The sequence below is a fragment of the Ceratotherium simum genome, chromosome 6, assembly GCF_057802395.1.
Source record: "Ceratotherium simum simum isolate JZ-2026a chromosome 6, ASM5780239v1, whole genome shotgun sequence".
NCBI classification, from domain to species: domain Eukaryota; kingdom Metazoa; phylum Chordata; class Mammalia; order Perissodactyla; family Rhinocerotidae; genus Ceratotherium; species Ceratotherium simum.
In genome coordinates this window covers 63,831,035-63,850,589 of record NC_141905.1, presented here as the reverse complement: position 1 = coordinate 63,850,589, position 19,555 = coordinate 63,831,035, and the positions used below count along the sequence as shown (strand labels likewise).

General features: G+C 49.7%; 1 protein-coding gene across 4 annotated transcripts in view; it reads left to right on the top strand.

Annotated features, from left to right (window-relative positions):
• Nucleotides 1-19,555, top strand: part of SH3PXD2A (SH3 and PX domains 2A) — a 237,339-nt gene that overhangs the window by 79,578 nt on the left and 138,206 nt on the right. For all 4 annotated transcript variants that reach the window (XM_087432546.1, XM_087432544.1, XM_087432545.1 and 1 more), the window contains exon 3: nt 8,035-8,110. In XM_087432546.1, the coding sequence (XP_087288672.1) occupies nt 8,035-8,110 (76 nt within the window). The remainder of the gene's footprint in view (nt 1-8,034; nt 8,111-19,555) is intronic.

Here is a 19,555-nt window from a genome sequence, read left to right as displayed (position 1 = left end):
AAACAAAAAAACAACAAAAAAAAACTGAATATAGGCCCCTGTATCAGAAAAGAACAATTACCAATAATTAATGCAAATTTGCATCTAGTGAGCTGTCTTGGATTAAAATTAATTCCCAAGGAGGGGGGGGAAGATGGGGCCGGCCCCGCAGCTCAAGCGGTTAAGTGCGCACGCTCCACTGTGGCGGCCCCGGGGTTCGCCGGTTCAGATCCCAGTCCCAGGTGCTCACCGACGCACCACTTGTCAAGCCATGCTGTGGTGGTGTCCCATACAAAGTGGAGGAAGATGGGCATGGATGTTAGCCCAGGGCCAGTCTTCCTCAGCAAAAAGAGGAGGATTGGCAGATGTTAACTCAAGGCCGATCTTCCTTACAAAAAATAAAAATAAAAAAAAGAAAGAACTCAAAAACATAGTGAAAAAATCATTAAAGGAATTAAAATGTTATACTAGAAAATAAGAGAGCTGAAGTGGTTATACTAATATTAGACAAAATAGACTTTAAAACAAAAATGGGGACTGGCCCAGTGACACAATTGTTAAGTTCGCATGCTCCGCTTTGGCAACCTGGGGTTCATAGGTTTGGATCCCTGGCACAGACCTACACCACTCATCAAGCCCTGCTATGACGGCATCCCACATACAAAATAGAGGAAGATGGGTGCAAGATGTTAGCTCAGGGCCGCTCTTCCTCAAGTGAAAGGAGGAAGATTGGCAGCAGATGTTAGTTCAGGGCCAATCTTCCTCACCAAAAAAAAAAGTTACTTAATAAATGGAAAGATATCCCATGTTCATGGATTGGAAGACTTGATATTGTTAAGATGGCAGTACTCCACAAATTCATTTACAGATTCTATGCATTTCTATCAAATCTCAGCTGTCGTCTTTGCAGAAATTGACAAGCAGATCCCAAAATTCGTATGGAAATTCAAGGGATTCCATATAGCCAAAACAATCCTGAAAAAGAAAAACAAAGTTGGAGGACTCACACTTCCTCATTTCACAACTTAATATATCAAGAGAATGACAAGACAAGCCACAGACTGGGAGAAAATATTTGCAAAAGACATCTGATAAATGACTGTTATGCAAAATATACAAAGAACTCTTAAAACTCAACAATAAGAAATGAACAACCTGATTAATAAATAGGCAAAGATCTTAACAGGCACCTCACCAAAGAAGATATATAGATGGGAAATAAGCATATGAAAATGTGCTCAACATCATATGTCATTAGAGAATTTCAAATTAAAACAATGAGATACCACCACCTACCTGTATTAGAATGGTAAAATTCCAAAACACTGATGAGGCTAAATGCTGGCAAGGATGTGGAGCAGCAAGAACTCTCATTTATTGCTGGTGGGAATGCAAAATGGTACAGCCACTTTGGAAGACAGTTTGGCAGTTTTTTTTATGAAACTAAACATACTCTTATCATACTATTTGGCCAGCAATCACCCTCTTTGGTATTTAATCAAATGAACTGAAATCTTATGTCCACACCAAAACCTGCACATGGATGTTTATAGCAGCTTTATTCATAATTGCCCAAACTTGGAAGCAACCAAGATGTCCTTCGGTCGATGTATAGATAAACTGTAGTACATCCAGATAATGGAACATTATTCAGCACTAAAAAGAAATAAGCTATCAAGCCATGGAGAGACATGAAGGAACCTTAAATGCGTGTTGTTAAAGAAGTAAAAGAAGCCAATCTGAAAAGGCTACAGACTTTATGATTCCACTATATGATATTCTAGAAAAGGCAAAACTATGGAGACAATAAAATATCAGTGGTTGCCAGGGGTTATGGGGAAGGAGACAAATGGGTGAAGCACAGAGGATTTTTAGGACAGTGAAACTATTCTCTATGATACTGTCATGGTGGATACATGTCATAATACTTTTGTCCAGACCCATAGAATATACAACACCAAGAATGAACCTTAATGTAAACCATGGACTTTGGATGATAGTTATGTGTCAGTGTAGGTTCATCAGTTGTAACAAATGTGTCACTCTGGTCTGGGATTTTGAAGGTGGGGGAGACCAGGAGTGTGTGAGGTCAGGGGGTATATGAGAACTCTCTGTACTTTTTACTCAGTTTTGCTGTGAACCTAAAACTGCTCTAAAAAATAAAGTCTATTTAAAAAGAAAACAACTTAATACAAAGCTACAGTAATTAAGATGGTGAGAGACAGACATAAGGATAGACATATAGATCAAAGGAATAGACTTGAGAGTCCGGGAATAAACCCATACATTTATCATGAAATGATTTTCTGCAAGGATACCAAGACCATTTAAGGGGAGGGGTTCTTCTTCTTGGGCAATGAGATGAACTTATACAAAAAAATCACAGAAGTCTGTGTGAAGGACTGCAACAGGGAATACAAACCAGGAATGCTGTCGGGACTCAAAGAAAGGCGGTGTGACCTTAGGCTGGGAAGGTCCGAGAAGGCTTCCTGGAGTAGATGTCGCTTGAGACGGCCAACAAAGAAGGAAGGGAACGGGGAAGTACACTTCAGGCCGCAAAGAATGGGAACTTTAAGAAAAGCCCACACGTATCGCTATTGTCCCTCTGTCTCTGTGAGTCTCCCTGCTGTGTCCCCAGCATCTACCAGCACAGGGACTGGTAAGCCCTCAGTCAGTAGAATGGACAAACCAATGCTGAGGTTTCCCTTGATCTCTCATGGTCCCCAGGGAGATTGGGTGGCCTAGCCTCTTCAAAAGGGAACTTTCTGGGTCAGGGAACCCACCAGCCTCTTATAGTAATGTTCCCTTTGTTCTTGAGCTGGAAATGGTTGCAAGGATTGGGGCCCCAAAGCTGGGAACTCCACCCTCTCGGAAGGGCGAGGAGTCGGCCTCTTGGGTTACAGATGTGCCCCCGCTGGGCTTGGGGCCCACCCTTCTCTCTCCCCAGTGTTTATTGCTGTGGATCCCTGCCCAAGAAGAGCTGCCGAATCAGCTTTCTCTGTCTGGGGCCAGCTCTTGGAGCCGGGCTGTCCTGTATCTCTCACACTATCCACCCCTTAGATAAACAGCCTGGTGTCCTGCACACACTGTGAAGTTCTGATGTGGCTGCAAAGGGCTCCATTAGCCAGACGCCTCTCTCTAAGAAGGACCCTGGCAATGGGCCCTGCTTTTCCTCCAGCCTGGGTCAGGCCCTTGCTGGAGTGACAGGAGAATCCACTTCCGGCCAGAAAAGGTGGCTGCAGCAGAACTCTCTGCTGGGCAGAGCCTTCCTGCCTCACTGCCCACGCACCAAGACTTCCTCCTCACGGAAGGCCCAGGCAGGCCTTTTCATGAGAGAGCCCCCCTCAGCCTCTCAAGTGAGAGTTTTATCTGTTGAAGCCAGCCCTGAAAATTGAGCACCCACCAGGTTAGAGAACCATTTTACAGCCCGCCTGACCCCCCAGGTGGAGTGACCTTTGGATTGTATATCAGACATAGCCCCAGATGTTTATTCCACTGTCCACCATCCTGCCATGCTGTGCATGCACCAAGATGCTGAACAGTGCAGCTTTACGAGCCCCCCACACTGAGTAAACTCAACTGGGCTGCCTTTATTTGGTTTGCTCTGGAGTCAGAGCCAGGGGATTTGCTTTCTTTGAAAGGTGACCTGTGGGGAGAGAAAATGTCACCGCCAGCTGGTTAGCGGTGCTTCCTTTTCCAGTGACCGGTGGGCCTTGGAATCACGGAGAGGGCAGAATCTCTGCTGGCTCAGCCATGGTGGTGGGATTAGGTGACAGGTGTGACTGGGCTCAGCACCTGAGGGCTAGGGGTGAGGGGGACAGGCCAGCTGGGTGCTCATGGCTCTGTAGAGGACTTTTGGACCCAGTACTCTCAGTAGATGGGCTTGTCTTGGCCTCGGGGGGGCCAGACTAAGCCAGAAGTGGGGGAAGAGGAAAATCGGTTACAGAAGGAGAAGGAGGTGGGAGAGTGGCCAGCTGCAAAGCATCCTCCCACAGGCCTTTTGAGGGAAAAGTCAAATTAGCAGGACTATCGGGTGAGCCCTGTCTTCCAGGAGACATGTGAACCCATTGAGGGAGTTCAGACTGCTCTTTGGCAGGGAAGGCCCAGGGAAAAAGACCGTCACTCTGCCAGGACAGAGCTGGCTTCACCTCCTACAAGACGCCTTCCCTGACCTCCTCCCTCTGCTCCCACAGGATCCTGTTCATACGTCCTCACCATTCCCCGTCACTCCAGAACCTGCTTGTCCGTCTCTAGCACCAGAGCAAAGCTGCACAAACTTCATGGTGGGGCCCAGAAAACTGAATTTTTAACAAAACTGCCCCCTACCACCACCACCCAGATGATTCTGGTATGTGCAGGCTTCAACTACACTTTGAGAAGCATCTTCTCTAGAACAGCCTGTCCAATAGAATACAGTATGAACCACAGATGTAATTTTAAATTTTCTAGTAGCCACTTAAAAACATAATAGAAAGTAGGTGAAATTATTTTTGAAGTATTTTTATTTAACCTGATATGTCCAAAATATTATTATTTCAACATGCAATCAATACAAAAATTGTTAGAGATATTTCATATTATTATTATTTTTTTTTTTACTAAGTCTTTGAAACCCAGTGCATATGTTATACTTACATCACATCTCAATTTGGATGGGCCACCTTTCAAGTGCTCAACGCCACATGTGGCTAGTGACTGCAATATAGGACAGCACAGCTCTAAAGCTTTGCTCCTGACTGTGGTCCACAGACCAGCATCACCTGTGAGCTTGGTAGAAGTGCAGGATCTCGGGCCCCTGCCCAGACCTACTGAATTCAGAACCTGCATTTTAACATGTTGGTGCTTTGTATGTGTGTTGAAGGCTGTGAAGCCCTGGTCTAGATCTAGACTGTGAGCTCCTTGGTTAAAGACTCTGATTCAACTTATTTCTAGCACCTAACGGAGGGCCTGATGTGTAGAAGGCACATAGAAAATCTTTTTGGAGGAAAGGAATGAATGAGTGAATCCTGCCTGCCCCTACCCACTCCTCTTGGCACCGCATTCCCTACGCATTGTTAGTGAGAATCTCAGAATCTTAGGTCTGAAAAGAAGTTAGGAGTCAGAGAACAAATGTATGTCAGAGCTGACAGGATATTTGAAGTTTCTGTAGCCTAACTCCTTCGAGCCCCAACTTGGGTAAGTCCTACAGCTTGTTGGGCACAGCTGGCCACTTTCTTTTGGGAGAAAAGTGATTTGATGAGGGCAGATCACTCCACACCGGGGCATGTTGCTGGGTCTGCCTGTCTCCTCAGATATCTCTGTACTCTTCCTCAGAAAGTCTATGGAGCCATTGCTCAGAGGCCCTAGGCCTGGCCTATACATATTAGCTATCCATCTATTTATTCGCAATCTTCTTCCAGAGAAGATTTAAGGCACCTATAAATATGCATAGATTTCAACAAAAATAGAAAAAATATTAAGGAATTATGCATAGATGCATGGACAACGATGTTCATCATAGTATTACACATAGTAGTGAGAAGTCAGAAACCACCTGAATATCCAGCAGTCGGGGAGTAGGTAAATAAACTCTGGTCCATCCAAACATTGACATTCTGTGTCACAATTAAGAATGCTGATATGGGGCCGGCCCCGTGGCTTAGTGGTTAAGTGTGCGCGCTCTGCTGCTGGCGGCCCGGGTTCGGATCCCAGGCGCGCACCGACGCACCGCTTCTCTGGCCATGCTGAGGCCGCGTCCCACATGCAGCAGCTGGAAGGACATGCAACTATGACATACAACTATCACTAGGGCTTTGGGGGAAAAAGGGAGGAGGATTGGCAATAGATGTTAGCTGAGAGCCGGTCTTCCTCAGCAAAAAGAGGAGGATTAGCATGGATGTTAGCTCAGGGCTGATCTTCCTCACAAAAAAAAAAAGAATACTGTATGGAAGTATTCACTGACATGGGAAATGTTCATTGTGTAGTATAAGAGTATGAAGGAGCTCATTTTATTTACATGCATGGGAGAATGTCTGGAAAGGATCTATATCCCAAAATATTAATGTCGCTTTTCAGGGAGAGGGATTATGAGTGATTCTTATTCTCTTTTTGACCACCCACTGCTTCTGTAATTTCTAGTTTTTTCCCCTCAGTGAACATGAATTCTTATGTAATACAGAAATAAAATTTACCAAATAGAATGTGGATGAGGAAAATGGGAAAAGGAGAAAATAGCAGTTCAACTCTGCGTAAGATTTATTTGAAAATTTAATAATTAAAAAAAATCCTAAGTGGTAGTTTATAGTTTTACGGCCCAGTGGCTGTATTTACATGTAGCAGGCAATTATTAAATGTTTGAGAGATGGACTTACAACATTGGCGTTTGAAAACCCATGAGCCAGCTTTTGTTAAACTTTAGTCTGTACTCAGGGAAGTGAAAGTTAATAATCGTGCAGTCTCTGTCTTGTTTTGAATGGAATCCGACAATGACCCACCCTTCACGTGTGGGCTCTAAATAGCCTGTGTATGCTGGATAATGATTGTGCAAGAGAGAATCCTAAAATCATGTGTTAGAGGAGGTGGGTGGGAGGGAATATGCGCACGTGCACGTGCACCTGTAAACTCTAGTGTGGGCCCACTTGTCACCAACTCCAATGCCAGCGCTTTGGTCCAAGCCACGATCAGTAGGCTCCTAACTGATCTCCCTGCTTCCACCTTGCGGCCCATTCGCTACCCTGTAGCTACAGCCATCCTCTCCATGGTTTGGCCTGCCTCTTGGGTCGCGTTGCCTATTCCTTGGCCCCTCGCTCGCTCCACTCCAGCCACGCTCACCTTCTCAGGCTCTTTGTACTTCTCATTTCCCCTGCCTAGAACATTCTCCCCCACCAGTGTGGCTTGTTTCCTCACCTCCTGTGGGTCTCTGCTGAAGATTCATGAGGCCATCCTCACCACTCTGTGTAAAGCAACAACCCCTATTCTGCTCCAGCACCTTGTCCTACTTCGTTTTTCTTCATAGCACTTACCCCCTGAGTGCATATTTATTTGTTTACTGTTTGTCTCCTCTACTAGAATGTAAACTCCTTGAGGACAGGAACTTTGTCTCCTTTCTTTACTGCCATTTTCTTAGTGCCCAGTGCTCCAAGTAGGTGCTCAATCAATGTTTGAAGGAAGGAATGGGCTTCAGATGTCATGTGACTGATCTTCCTCATTTTACTGATGAGGCGGCTGAGGGCCCACTGAGAAGGCCTCCCCGCCTTGCCCAGGGCCACACAGCTGGGCAGCGGAACTAGATCCTGCCCTCTCCACTCCACCCCAGCTCTGGCCTGTGCCTTGGAAGGGAGATTAACCACACGCACAGGGGCCGTGGCCTCGTCCATCCTGTCTCCTGTGTGTTTTTCCAGTTTATACAGAATTTCAGCCCAGAATAGCAGAAGAAAAAAAACAGTTGTTCCACCAGAACCCTGGAAACTCTTCCATGGGTCTGTCCCTGGAAAAACAGCAGCGATGTCGGGTAGGAAGGTACGAGATGGAGGAGGGGTCTTCTAGCACCGGGGGCAACGGGCTGGATTTGGTTTTGCAATTAAAATAACATCTGGGTCTGTTTCCACAGAGCGGTTCTGGAAGGTGGGTGGTCGGTCTGAAGTATCAGGTGGGGCCTTCCCCTGTCCTGGCCCAAGAGGGTTTGGAATGGTGGTTGACTGAAGGGCTCACCCAGCATATGACATATGAAAGAAACTGGGTCCAAAGAAGCCTCTGGAAACCCCACCTGCATCCTGGCCTGAACGCCTGCTGGTCTCTACCCCAGCCTTGCTCGGGGGGCATCTCCACACATCTCCCCCTTTGCCCTCACCCTCCTTGAGATTGTTCAGACACCCCCTTTGAAGCACAGAGAGCTCTGGCCTCCTCCTCTTATGCCCCATGTGGTTTGTTAATTGTCTGTGAAACGAGGGATTTGAGGCGTCACTCATCCATGTGAGGACGGTGGGGCCCTGGAGTGGTGGAGTGGAGTTGGGGCAGGGATGCTGAGGGCCGTTCCAGTCTTCTGAACCCTGTCCCTCTGTCTGTCTGGCTTCTCAGATGCAGCTTTTGGATAAGTTTCCCATCGAAGGTGGCCAAAAGGACCCCAAGCAGAGAATCATCCCCTTCCTCCCAGGTAAGCTTTGGATGGCCCCACTGAGGGGATGGCGGGTAACTTGGTGAGGGGATTCCTTAGGCCAAGAAAAGGCCGGCTGCTAAGCCAGAAATTCTGGGCAGAGTGGGCCTAGCAATCTGCATATTAAAAACTCTCCAGGGGGTCAGAAGCCCCTGATTTTGAAGGCCATTGTCCTCACAGGGGCCTCTCCCACCATTCTGGGCCATCTCTGCTGGCCCTGGGCTATGTAACTTTGGAAGAGTTTCTCAAGCTTTGGACTTTGGTTGCCTTTTTACAAAAAGCACGGAGAGATCAAGTTCTCCTATGAAAGGATGAAGAACTGCAGGCTAAACTCTTCCCGCTGCTCCCGTAGTAACCACAGGGAACCTTAAATTGGGCACACTTCCCTGTCCAATCTCCTCGAGCCCTCCGGCCCGGGGTATGAGCGCTTATATAACGTGGTCTGTGAGTTGGCAGAGTCAGGATTTGAACCCGGGTCTGTCTGGCCATAGAGGCCATTAACCGCTGCACCATTTTAGAACATGTTTAACGCATTTGATTATGTTGTGTAATTTAGAAGAAAACTTCTCAGGTGTGTCTTAACCTGATGTTACTATGATGTCTTAAATTGGTCTAGGGATTTATAACTTACCAAGTGCTTTTTTATTTGTTATCATATATAAATCTCTGTGCTGAGGTGTGTATTATAATTTCCGCTTAAGGGATGAAGGTGTTGGGGTTCAGAGATGTTAGGTAACTGCCCATAAAAGTGGCAGAGCTGAGGCGTGAGCTCAGGTCTGCTCCAATCTGGGCTCTTTGATCTGAACCACGTGAGCGACGCTGCCTCCTGCTCTCCAGATCCCCTGCTTTTCCCCAAGCCAGTGGGCTGGGCTGGTTCCCAGGGGAGCTTCCTTCATAGTGGCCTTCACCCTCGGTTGCTGCTGGGCCTGGACCTCCATGGGCCGGCCTGGAGGATGATGGCAGTCATTTGGTCCTTTGCAAGATGCAGGTCTGCATCTCATTAGTCCCTGTCACACTGCCAGCCTGTGGTTAGTACCTACTTGCTGACTTGAAAGTGTACCTAGGGGTACCTCCCTCAGAGAGTAGTTCCTCTCTGAAAGGTGCTCCTCACCCACCCCCATCTGCAAAAGCAGTGAAAGACAAGAGCATGCATTGCCACCTGGCCTGTGAGTCTTGTGCTAAAGTTGAAGAGAGTTAACTTAACTGCAAGGAAGAACTAAATCCTAGAGTTTGGACAAGATCAGAACCAGTCAGTGAAGGTATAGGGAATCTCACCCCTGGGCTCCTTCCATGGAGGCAGAGGACAGCTTCTCCGTTCCCAGCCTAGGAGTTAATGCTGGGGATTGTCGTGCGCTGCTTGGCTTTCTGCTGAGTCCTGAGGGAATTTGGAATGTCCACCATGCAGGTTTGTAATGACCTGAGACATTGCTGCAGTACAGTCCAGATGTGTTGCCCACCAAGGGCATGGGAGCCCAGCTGGATGCTGTGGACACAAGGGTCCCAGAGCCAACACGAAGCCAGTGTGGTGCCCAGGTGCCAGAGGTGGACCTGGCCTTGGGCCATGAAGGCTGCCTGCTTGCCCAGGAATAAGTGCCTGGGGCTGGGGGCTGGGGTGGCCTGTGACTCAGGGGAGATGGGGATTTGTTTCTTTCATCAAAGGACCCTCGGGCTAATGAGAGAGAGAAGACCTACTCCCTAATCAGAGAAGCGGTTAAGGCGGGCTGTGACCCTCTTCCACTGTGACATTCCAGCTTTGATGGGAGAAGGAGCTCGTTGTGAGCTGAGGAAGGCAGCAAAGGCCTCCTGAAAGAGGGGGCTCTGGAGCTGACCTCAAAGGATGGTGGGGTGCGCTGGAGGCGGGGTGAAGGCTTATGCCCTGCTGCTACCGTTGTCCAATGTCTTGGCACTCAGACTGCCTGGCTTCACCCTGGAAACCCTGGCTCTGTCGGTTACCAATTGTATTGACTTCTCTGTGCCTCAGTTTTTGTATCTGGAAAATAGGGATTATAATAGTATCCATTGTATAGGGCTGTTGTAAGAACAAAATGAATTAATACATCTCAGATGCTTAAAACTGTGTCTGGCCTCTAGTAGGAACTAAATAAATGTTAGCTCTTATTATCACCAATTCCTGACCCACTCTTAGCACAGCACACTCACATGTGTAATCTCATTTGATCCTCTAGTGATGTTATTGTCCCCATTTTACTGACTAGGAAACTGAGGCCAAGGGGGGCTAATAGACTTGCATGGGCCACACAGACAGGAAGTGGAACCAACACCAGAACTCTTATCTCTCGATTTCTGGACCACGGCTCCCCTCCACATCAGCTACCCCAGGAGAGGTTAACCCAGCAGCTGCTGCAGGACCAATGACCTCTCTGAACTTCAGTTTCCTCTTGTAGCATTGTGGTGAGGATTAAAAGAATTCATGTAAAGTGCTTTGCACAGTGCCTGACCCACAGTAAACACTCATTAAATGGCAGCTATTAATAAAGAAAGTAACCTGCCCTCACACCACCCCCAACTCCTGGGAAAAGGCAAGCAGAGGGACACCTTCCAGCCCCCTTGTAAATGTGACCTGTGCATGCTGGGTGATGTTGTCCAGAGGAATGAGGTTGACTGGCCCCCATTCCCAGCCACCCTAAAGGAAGTTTCCTTTTCCTCTGCTTTGCGGCTTCACTCCCCTTCCCTCTGTGGGGTTCTCTCTCCATTGCTTCTCTTTTGCTCACTTGCTCTCCAGGACTTCAGAATGGATGTTGCTGGCCATTTGGAATCCCATCCTGGGGCTCCCAGGCCCTGTTCCTGGCTTTCCACCACCACCCACTAGAAACCACCTTAACGCTTTGATACTCTACTCACTCTTTAGCTTGTTTAGGAGGGAAAAAGGTTGAGGAAAAACAACCCAACACAATCAGAACCAAGCAAGTGAGGGCTGAGTGAGCATGAGGATTCCCACCCCACCCCACAACCCTGATTCGAAGGGGGTCCCCCAGGAGAAGAGGGTATCAGAGGAGGTCAACGATGAATGTTGCCTGTCTTAGGTCAGGTTCCCTTAAAGCAGAGCCTAAGATGAAGATTCTTTTTCTTTCTTTTGGTGAAGAAGATTGGCCCTGAGCCAACATCTGTTGCCAGTCTCCCTATTTTTGCTTGAGGAAGATGGTCCCTGAGCTAACATCTGTGCCAGTCTTCCTCTACTTTGTATATGGGATGCCACCACAGTGTGGCTTGATGAGCAGTGTGTAGGTCCATGCCCGGGATCCAAACCCACGAACCACCCCAAAGTGGAGCACACAAACTTAACCACTACGCCATGAGGCTGGCCCCAGTGAGACGAGGATTCTTACGCAAGTGAAGTTTGAGAGCTGCTCTCAGGTGAATATCCTACAGCAGCAAGGGAAGCAGGACAGGGCAGGGGAAGATGCTGGGCAGAGATGTGGTTCAGCTGAATCTGGCCTCAGCCTGATCTCACAGGGAACTATGGAGGGTGGATGGCACCACAGAGTTGTCCCCTCTTAGGGGACAACTTTTATACCCCCCATATCAGTATATCAGTCATCTGTTGTCTGTGAGCCACTCCTCCTCCCAGAGGCATGAGGTGTGGGCATGTGCTCCCAAAGGCGAGGGCTGAGGGCATGCCTCTGGAGAAGGGGCAGCTGTGAGCCCTTAGCAGCCAACACCCACAGCAGTGAGGGGTGGGAGCATCAGCCGGTAAGGGGGCTCTGGGCAGGTTACCCACAGATCTACTATATTACCTCACACCAGCTTGAGTCTCTGTTTCTACCTCCCTGCCTTTGGGGATGGCGGCTGCTGTCACCTCCTGATTCCCCCAGCTCAGCCCTGGCAGCAGTGACTCAGCAGAACCTCCCAGAATTCAAACACGCTGAGTAATCCAGCTGCCTTCACTCTTAAAACCCCAGGAGGGTCAGCAGGCAGCCTTGGGAACAGCTCTGCCAATCCTTTGCCTTGCCTGGAATTTCAGAACAAGTAAAACCCAAGGGGAGGAAGCAGAGAGCACCCGTTATCTCCAGAAGAGTTAGTTTTAGCTTCGGAGATGCTGGGACCTGATGTGCATTTCTGCTGCCCAGGTGTGGGGTCTGGGGATGTGTTTGGAGCATTAGGCCAGCTGCTTTGCTTTGGCCCATCTGGCCACAGGCTCATGGCTGGGGGACTCATGGAAGTTTGACTGGCTGGTGGCAGAGGAATTGAGAGAAGAGAGGGAATCCTGGCTCACATGGTTACATGCTTGCTCATCTGCCAGTCAAATCCTGGCAGAAAGTCCCACACATGAGCCGTAAATCTTAGGAGCTAGGCCACAGGCTTGTGGTATGTCTGGGTTGTGTGTGGCCTGAGTTTGGGGTCAGCCTGTGCGTTTAAAGAGTGGTGAGGGCCTGGGGCTTCTGTGGCTAAAGGCAGAGGCTCCATCCTAGGAGAAGCTTACCCCAGACATGCCCACTGGTTCCTGGGGGACAGAAAGAATGTTCTGCAGTACTACTGAAGTGGGGGTTAGGGCTTGGGCAGGCTGTGAGCAGGGCCATTGAGGTGGTAGAAGGGGGAGCCAGTACATTTCAATAAAATCCGGTTTAAAGGTTTGTAGGGGAACTGCCCTTAATGAGGGCCCCCCAGTTGTCTTCACCAGGGCTGGAATCTGCTTTTTGGGCCCTAGGGGAGAAGATCCACTGTACCCAGGCCATCAGTGTTTGTGAGGCTGCAGAGCCCGTGGGAGGGGCACGGAGAAGTTATGGACCCCATGTAGGACAGGCGGTTCTCCAGCAAGGCATCCCAGGAAAGAAAACACAAGTGGTTTTCTAGGGGCAGAGAGTTAGTACAGGGCCTGGATACCCTGGGGGGGAGGTGAGGGGCAGGGAGAAGGGAGGGAGTCCCTCCAGGCCTGCCTGGGCCTCCAAACCCCACATTATGTGAGAGTGAGGGAGACGCACCCGGCTCTTGCTGCTGACCTTCGTGGCCTTCCTTTGAGACAAGGCCCTTATCCACTTGTCTCACATTTCTGTTGTGGAGCTGGACGCATCCTGGGTGCTCTGTTCAGACTTGTTGATTGATCACGAATTGGGCATCCTCCCTTATATACACATACCTCCCACCATGTGCTTGGCCATGTACTAGGTACCTACAGATCTTTTCTCCAGTTCTCACTGCAGAGTAAGTCAAATCACTTTCCACCACCACTTGGCCATTAAGTGGCAGAGCTGGGATCCTTCTTACTGTGGCCTGGGCCTTTCCTTGGGCAGGGAGGCATTGCCACCCCAGCCTCAGCTAGATTGTCTTTGCCTGTCCTTTCTCACCTCCACACCTCGAAGGCTAGGGACCTGGGAGTTTCTGCCAGCGGTCCCTCCAGCCATTACTGTCTCGTGCCTCAAGAGTGCACTGTGTGGGGCGGGGAGGTGACCTGAACCTCGTGGGGACTCAGGTGACCTGTAAGGGCTCTCTCGTGCCATTGAGTGGCTGAAGTCACCGGTGCTGAGTAAATGATTTTTTTTTCTTGCAGTTAAGCCATTTAGTTTATTATTATTTCAATATGATTACAAACAGGAGAGCCCCGAGGCTTTCAGAGCACTGTCTTCATTTAATTATGAATCTAACAACATTGGCTATTTGGTTTCCTAAGTCATAGCATTTTTTTTAACTTTCCATTTTGAATAAATTATAGGCTCACAAGATGTTGCAAAAATACTAGGCACTCTACATTCCTCCCCTCCATACTGCAGGATAGGTGGTTATTCCCAGTTTAAGGAGAGGTCAAATCACTTTCCACCATCACATAGCCATTGAGTGGTATACCCATTGCCCGGCCTCCCCCAGTGGTAATATCTTACATAACTATAGCACGTTATCAAACCCAGGAAACTGGTATTGGCGCAACTCAGTTAGCTAGACCATCAACCCAAGTAATTGACTTTTATTTTAAGGAGGTGGAGAGTGCTCTTAAGCAAGTGTGCCGCTGGTCTTTAGGAAGAACTAGCAGTGGTTTGACAGGCCTGGCCTCTTGGCATTCCCACTTCCACAAAAAGGCAGAGGTGAACTTTGTTTTATATTAAGGCATATTTCTGAAAACTTCTGTGCAAATTCAGTTCTTTGGGACACATCACATCATCTTTTAGGTGTCCTAAATGCTATTCATTTAAAAGAAGCATGTCGTAAGTCCTTTTGCAAAGCAGAGCACTCTTTTTTTTTTTTTAAGTAATTCTTCTTTCCTTGGTTTACGTACTTTTTTATGATTTGGGGCTTCTTGCTGGAAAGACGGCAGACCTGGAGCTCAGAGACTGGGCAGCAGCATCGACCCTCATAAGAGCAGAACTACTCCACTGAAGAACTGTGAAAAATTGGAGATTTTGCCCTATTTACAAGCCAGTTAAGTTAGCTTACCGTGGTTTCACGCGGATGCTAGCAGAAAATATGAGACTCCTGGGTCAGAGACAAAAGACTTCATTATGGCACAGCAGGCAGCATGAGCATCAGCACATTTGCATCTGTTCCCGTTGCCTCCAGTCCCATGTGGTGACCCACAGGCCCAGAGGAGTGCCAGTGGGTTCCATTATAGGAGAGGAACCCACGTCTTATGGAGCCCACATCTCTTATAATGGGGCACTAAGCAAATCTACCCCTTTTGCTCTGGAGAGAGACACTATCTCAGTCTTCCAATACTATATGCAAACCTATTGTTTACTCCAGAGCAAGACGCTGCCTCTGTCTTCTAAGGCTGTTTGCTATACAAAGCTTTGAAAAGATAATCCAGAATAAAAGGCAGTTAGTGCCTTGTTGACAAGACATGCAGACATGCAAGAGAACCAGGGAGAATTATCTCACAACAAGTGTATCTTGTGCTTTCTGGGGTCTCCTGCTTTTAGGGCAGAAATGAAGTTCTTTAGGACATTGAGCCAAGCGTGATGGGGTCAGCAGCCTCTCAGGGCAGCCTACTGTTTACGTGGAGCTTTCTGCCTTGTTTTAAAAGACTATTGTGGAAAATCCATCTCCTGTTGCTCATCCTGGGATTGGAGTAGATTTCCTGTATATCCTGGGTTTGCCAGCCCAAGGAGGCTCCCTGGGAGGAAATGGTCATTACAGAGTGAAGTAGAGTGTGGAGCTGCTGATGTAAAAAGCAAACAGCTGCAGCCAGGGACCGAGGGACTTCAGAAGCCAGGCAGCAGAGCAGAAAGAGGTGAACTCACTCTGCAGGGACTGTGCGCCGTCTCCTCCTGCTCGCAAGCCATCGGTGTCTCTGTGCTGGCTGATACTGGGCCTCTGACCTTCCAGAAAGCCCCTTCATCCTAATGGCTGAGTCTGTCCCACTCATAGCTGTACGTACTTCTGGGCCAATGAGTTGTGGAGAAACTAGATAGCTTAGGAAGAAAAGTGAACCTATAACCATAATCAAAGTAGGTGCTGCCAGCCTACAGGCAGTCTCGTGACCTTACAAACTTAGAGGGGTGTATTTTTGGACAGCAGGCACGCTTGGTTCTTTTGTACCAGCTCACCAGTTTACATACCGGCCGCTCAATGAGGAGGCAGTTTGGAGCCACAGTGCAGGAGGGTGCTGGGTGAATTGCCAGCACAGTCTCTGGGGCCTTCCTCTCTCTGCCCGCCCCCCCAGCCCTGCGCCACAGATCCGGTGTTTGTTCCAACACAGAAGGAAGCAGGGGGAAGGGATATCTTTTGCTAGACCTGGTCCCCGGCGTGGGGGAGACTGGCCCTCTCCCTGGGCTGTAGGCGTTTCTGCATGTCTCCACCAGGAAAAGCCCTCTGCGAAGGGCCTTGGAAGCTATGCAGGAGGCAGCAGCTCAGAGACACTGGCAGGTACTGCGGATCCCAAGGGAGAGGGCCTGAGAGGTTTCTGAGCCACACTGATGACCTGGGATGGCAGGAAAAGACAAACCTCTACGTGCCGGAGAAGGAAAAATATGGTGTGCTGGTAATGCCAGGGTTTAAAAAAGATCAACAAGATTATAGGCCTGAGAAGCACCGTGTGCTGTTTTAAAAGCGGCTTTTCTGTAACCTCCTCTGGAAGTGCTGGGTCTTCTCTTGCTAATTACTGCCCCCACCCCAAAAAATCATTCTCTCCCTCTGTAATCTGGGGCGGGCAGTTCTCAGGGCCTGCTGTCGGCAGCCGGTCTGAACGCTACGTGCAAGAGCTGCGTTCGTTCATTCCTGCCACAGGTGTTTATTAAGTGCCTACTCTGTGCGGCTCCAGCTGTAGGCACTGGTGATACAGCTGAGAACAAGGTGGACCAGGTCACTGTTCTCAGGAAGTTCACGTTCCAGTGGGGGAGTCAGAAAGCAAACAAATAAATGAGCGATTTCCGATAGTGATAAGTTCCAGAAAGAAAAATAACCAGGTCATGTGGCAGGTAACTTGGCTGGGGGCAACTGAGATTGGGTGGTCAAGAAAGGCCTCTTTGCGGAGGTGACGCCTGAACTGAGCCAGCCGTGGGCAGATCAGGGCCCAGAGTGTCAAGCTGAGGGGACAGCAAGGGCAGTGACCTGAGTGCTACTGAGGGTGTGTGTTTGAAGAACAGCAAGAAGCTCATGAAGCCAGGGGCGGGGGCCTGAGTCGCCATGGAGAGCTGGGCAGACAGGAGTTATGGAACCAAGAAATTCCCACGCGTGTCTCCTGTGGCAAAGCTGCCCAAGAACGAGAGGGCTCCACACACATGCACAAGCTGTGTGATTCTGGCTCAGTCCCACAGCCTCCAGGGTCGCTTTCCTCATCTATCGGATGGATTAATCAGCACAGAAAGCACTGGGTGAACTGCAGATGAAGGTGCTGGTGCTCTAAGTCTGCCTCTCTATCCCGGTGGCTTTGCTGCAGGACACAAATGTGGGCTTTCCTCTGCTCTGCCCTCCGCCTGCCCTTCCTCCCTGTGCTGATTCAGCTCTTCCCAGCGCATTTCAGCCTGGGTTGCACTTCTTGCTGCCCGCTCCTTGCTTGTGGTAACTTGCGAGGCAGTGAGGAGCTTGTTTCTGAAGAGTTGATGACCCGGATGGCTGATCTGGCTGAACGGTGGGAGGGGGCTGGGCAGCCCTGGCCCCCATGGCATGATCGCAGGGCAGGGTCACTAGCTTCGCAGCTCTCAGCTTCAGAGCTGCCAGGTCTCGCTGGGAATGACGAGCTTTGCAGGAGGCAGCTGCTCAAGCAGCCCTTTTTACTTTTGAAAGTAAATGCGGATCCGGCCTCCTAATCCTTCCCCATGTCATCCCCACATTTCAAGACCAGGGTCAGAGTCAGGTCACTTTGTTACAACTTGCTATGTGTCTTCCTTATCTAGAGATAATTCTAGAAGGGAATCAACCTCCCGAACCCTGAATCCCAGCCCTGATTGGAATGTATCTTGGGGTATCTTCCCCAAGAAACCTCTGATCTAAGCAGAAATCTTTTCATGGTCTCTGTCAGCCCATTTAATTTAATGTGCAGAAAAATGTGCCCTAAACTGGGAGTCCAGAGTCCAGGATTCTGGTATAACTCTTGCTAATCGCTGTGGCACAAAAATGAATAAATAAAAGAAATTTAACCAGAAGTTACACTAGAGCAACCAGGGATCGCCTTCCATGTTGGCATGGTCACCAGACGCCAGAGATTTTTTTTTTTTTTTTTTTTTAAAGATTTTATTTATTTATTTTTTCCCCCAAAGCCCCAGTAGATAGTTGTATGTCATAGCTGCACATCCTTCTAGTTGCTGTATGTGGGACGCGGTCTCAGCATGGCCGGAGAAGCAGCACGTCGGTGAGAGCCCGGGATCCGAACCCGGGTCGCCAGCACTGGAGCGCACTCACTTAACCACCAAGCCACGGGGCCGGCCCAAGACGCCAGAGATTTTAAGTCTCTGCAACAGTCCTGACCTCCCCCAACACCAAACCCCTCAACCCTGGAAGTAAATTGTTTCCTTACCCAATGCCCAAACGTCCTTTCACAAGGGTCACATCCTGTCACTCCACGCTGAGAGAGAACACTCTGGTGTTCCCTGGCAGTGGCGCATCAGTAAATTCACACTCAAGTGTAGATGACCGACAGGACAGTTACCTGAGCCCAGGTGTGACAGAGGTGAGGCAGCAAGAGGGCACCTGAGGCAGGAGAAGGAAGAGGGTGCTGGGTCTCTGGGGGCGCCCTGAGAAGCCTGGTTGATGAGGCTGTGTGAGTGTTCAGGGTGGCTGCCACACAGGGCCAGGCTGTGCAGTTGTCATGGGCCACGCCAAGGGGTGTGGATGTGTCCTCTGTGCAGTGAGAAGTCTCCAAAGGGTTTTAGGCTGAGGGATTTCTGTTTTGAAAGGATCCCTCAGCCGACAAGTGTCAGACTGGAAGGACAAGGGAGTGAGCGTGGAGTGGGGAGACCAGTTGGAGGTGGGCGAGGCACAGCAAGAGATGAGGGTGGCTTGGCCTAGGCTGGACAGTGGCATGGAGAGAAGTAGGTCTGAGATGTATTTTACAGGAACAGCCAAGAGGCCTTGCTGATGGATTGGAGCTGGGGTTGAGGGGGAGATCAAGAATGAGGATGCCCACGGTTCTGTGGGGTCAGCCCTGGCACCCCTCCCCCAGCTCCCGCCTTGGACCTCATCCCTGGGGGTGAAAGGAAATGACTTCCTCCCGCATCCCTGAGATAGCTGAAGCCTTTGGCGCATGTGAAAGATGCTTTGTGGTGGAGAGTCCCACCACCAGCTCCCGCCCCAAGAGCCTCCAGGCAGCAAGCACTCTGGTTTCTGGGTCCAGGTTTCAGTGGGGAGTTGGGGGGAGGGTGCAGGGAGAACACTGAGGTCCATTGAGAGGGAGCTCAGGGCCCCCCTTCTTAGGAGGTGAGGGGCACTGGTGGCAAGTCTCCACAATGTCCCTGGCCTGACCCCTCCATTGCTCTCCAAGGTCACCCTGACTGGACCCAGGCCCCAGGACAGAGCCCCACGCCAGAGCTCTTCCCTGGCAGGAACTGAGCTGACTCTTGGAGACGCCCCAGGCCCATATGAACTGATGCACCATTCATCCAGAGGCTGCCTGGCTTCGAGCAGTACAGTCGCTCTGGGCCCTGAAAACCCCTCCTCCCCCTTCACCTCCACAGTTCCAAGGACCGATGTCCACTGAGGAGGCCCCAGATGCCAGGCTGCCGGCCTCCAGACCACAGTGGGCCTAAGGGACTGGCGCGGCCTGAAGATAGAGTCTGTTCAGCTGAATGCACCTTCAGAAGGCAGAGGAGGAAGCGAGTGGGGCGGATGGGGGTTGGCTGGCAGCTCTGGCCCCTCTCTACCCTTCAGGGCAGGGTGTGAGGGACAAGGGCTGCCTTCTGTTTCCCCCCAGGCCGGAGCATAAGGGGCCGGATTTCACCTTAGTGAGAACAAATTGGGCAGATCTCGGGGAGAATTTCCAGAGTTGCATTGCCAAAGGAAGCTGTGTGACTCCTCAGCTCTGCCAGCCCCAGGGTGTGGTGGTTCTGACAGATCTGAACCTGT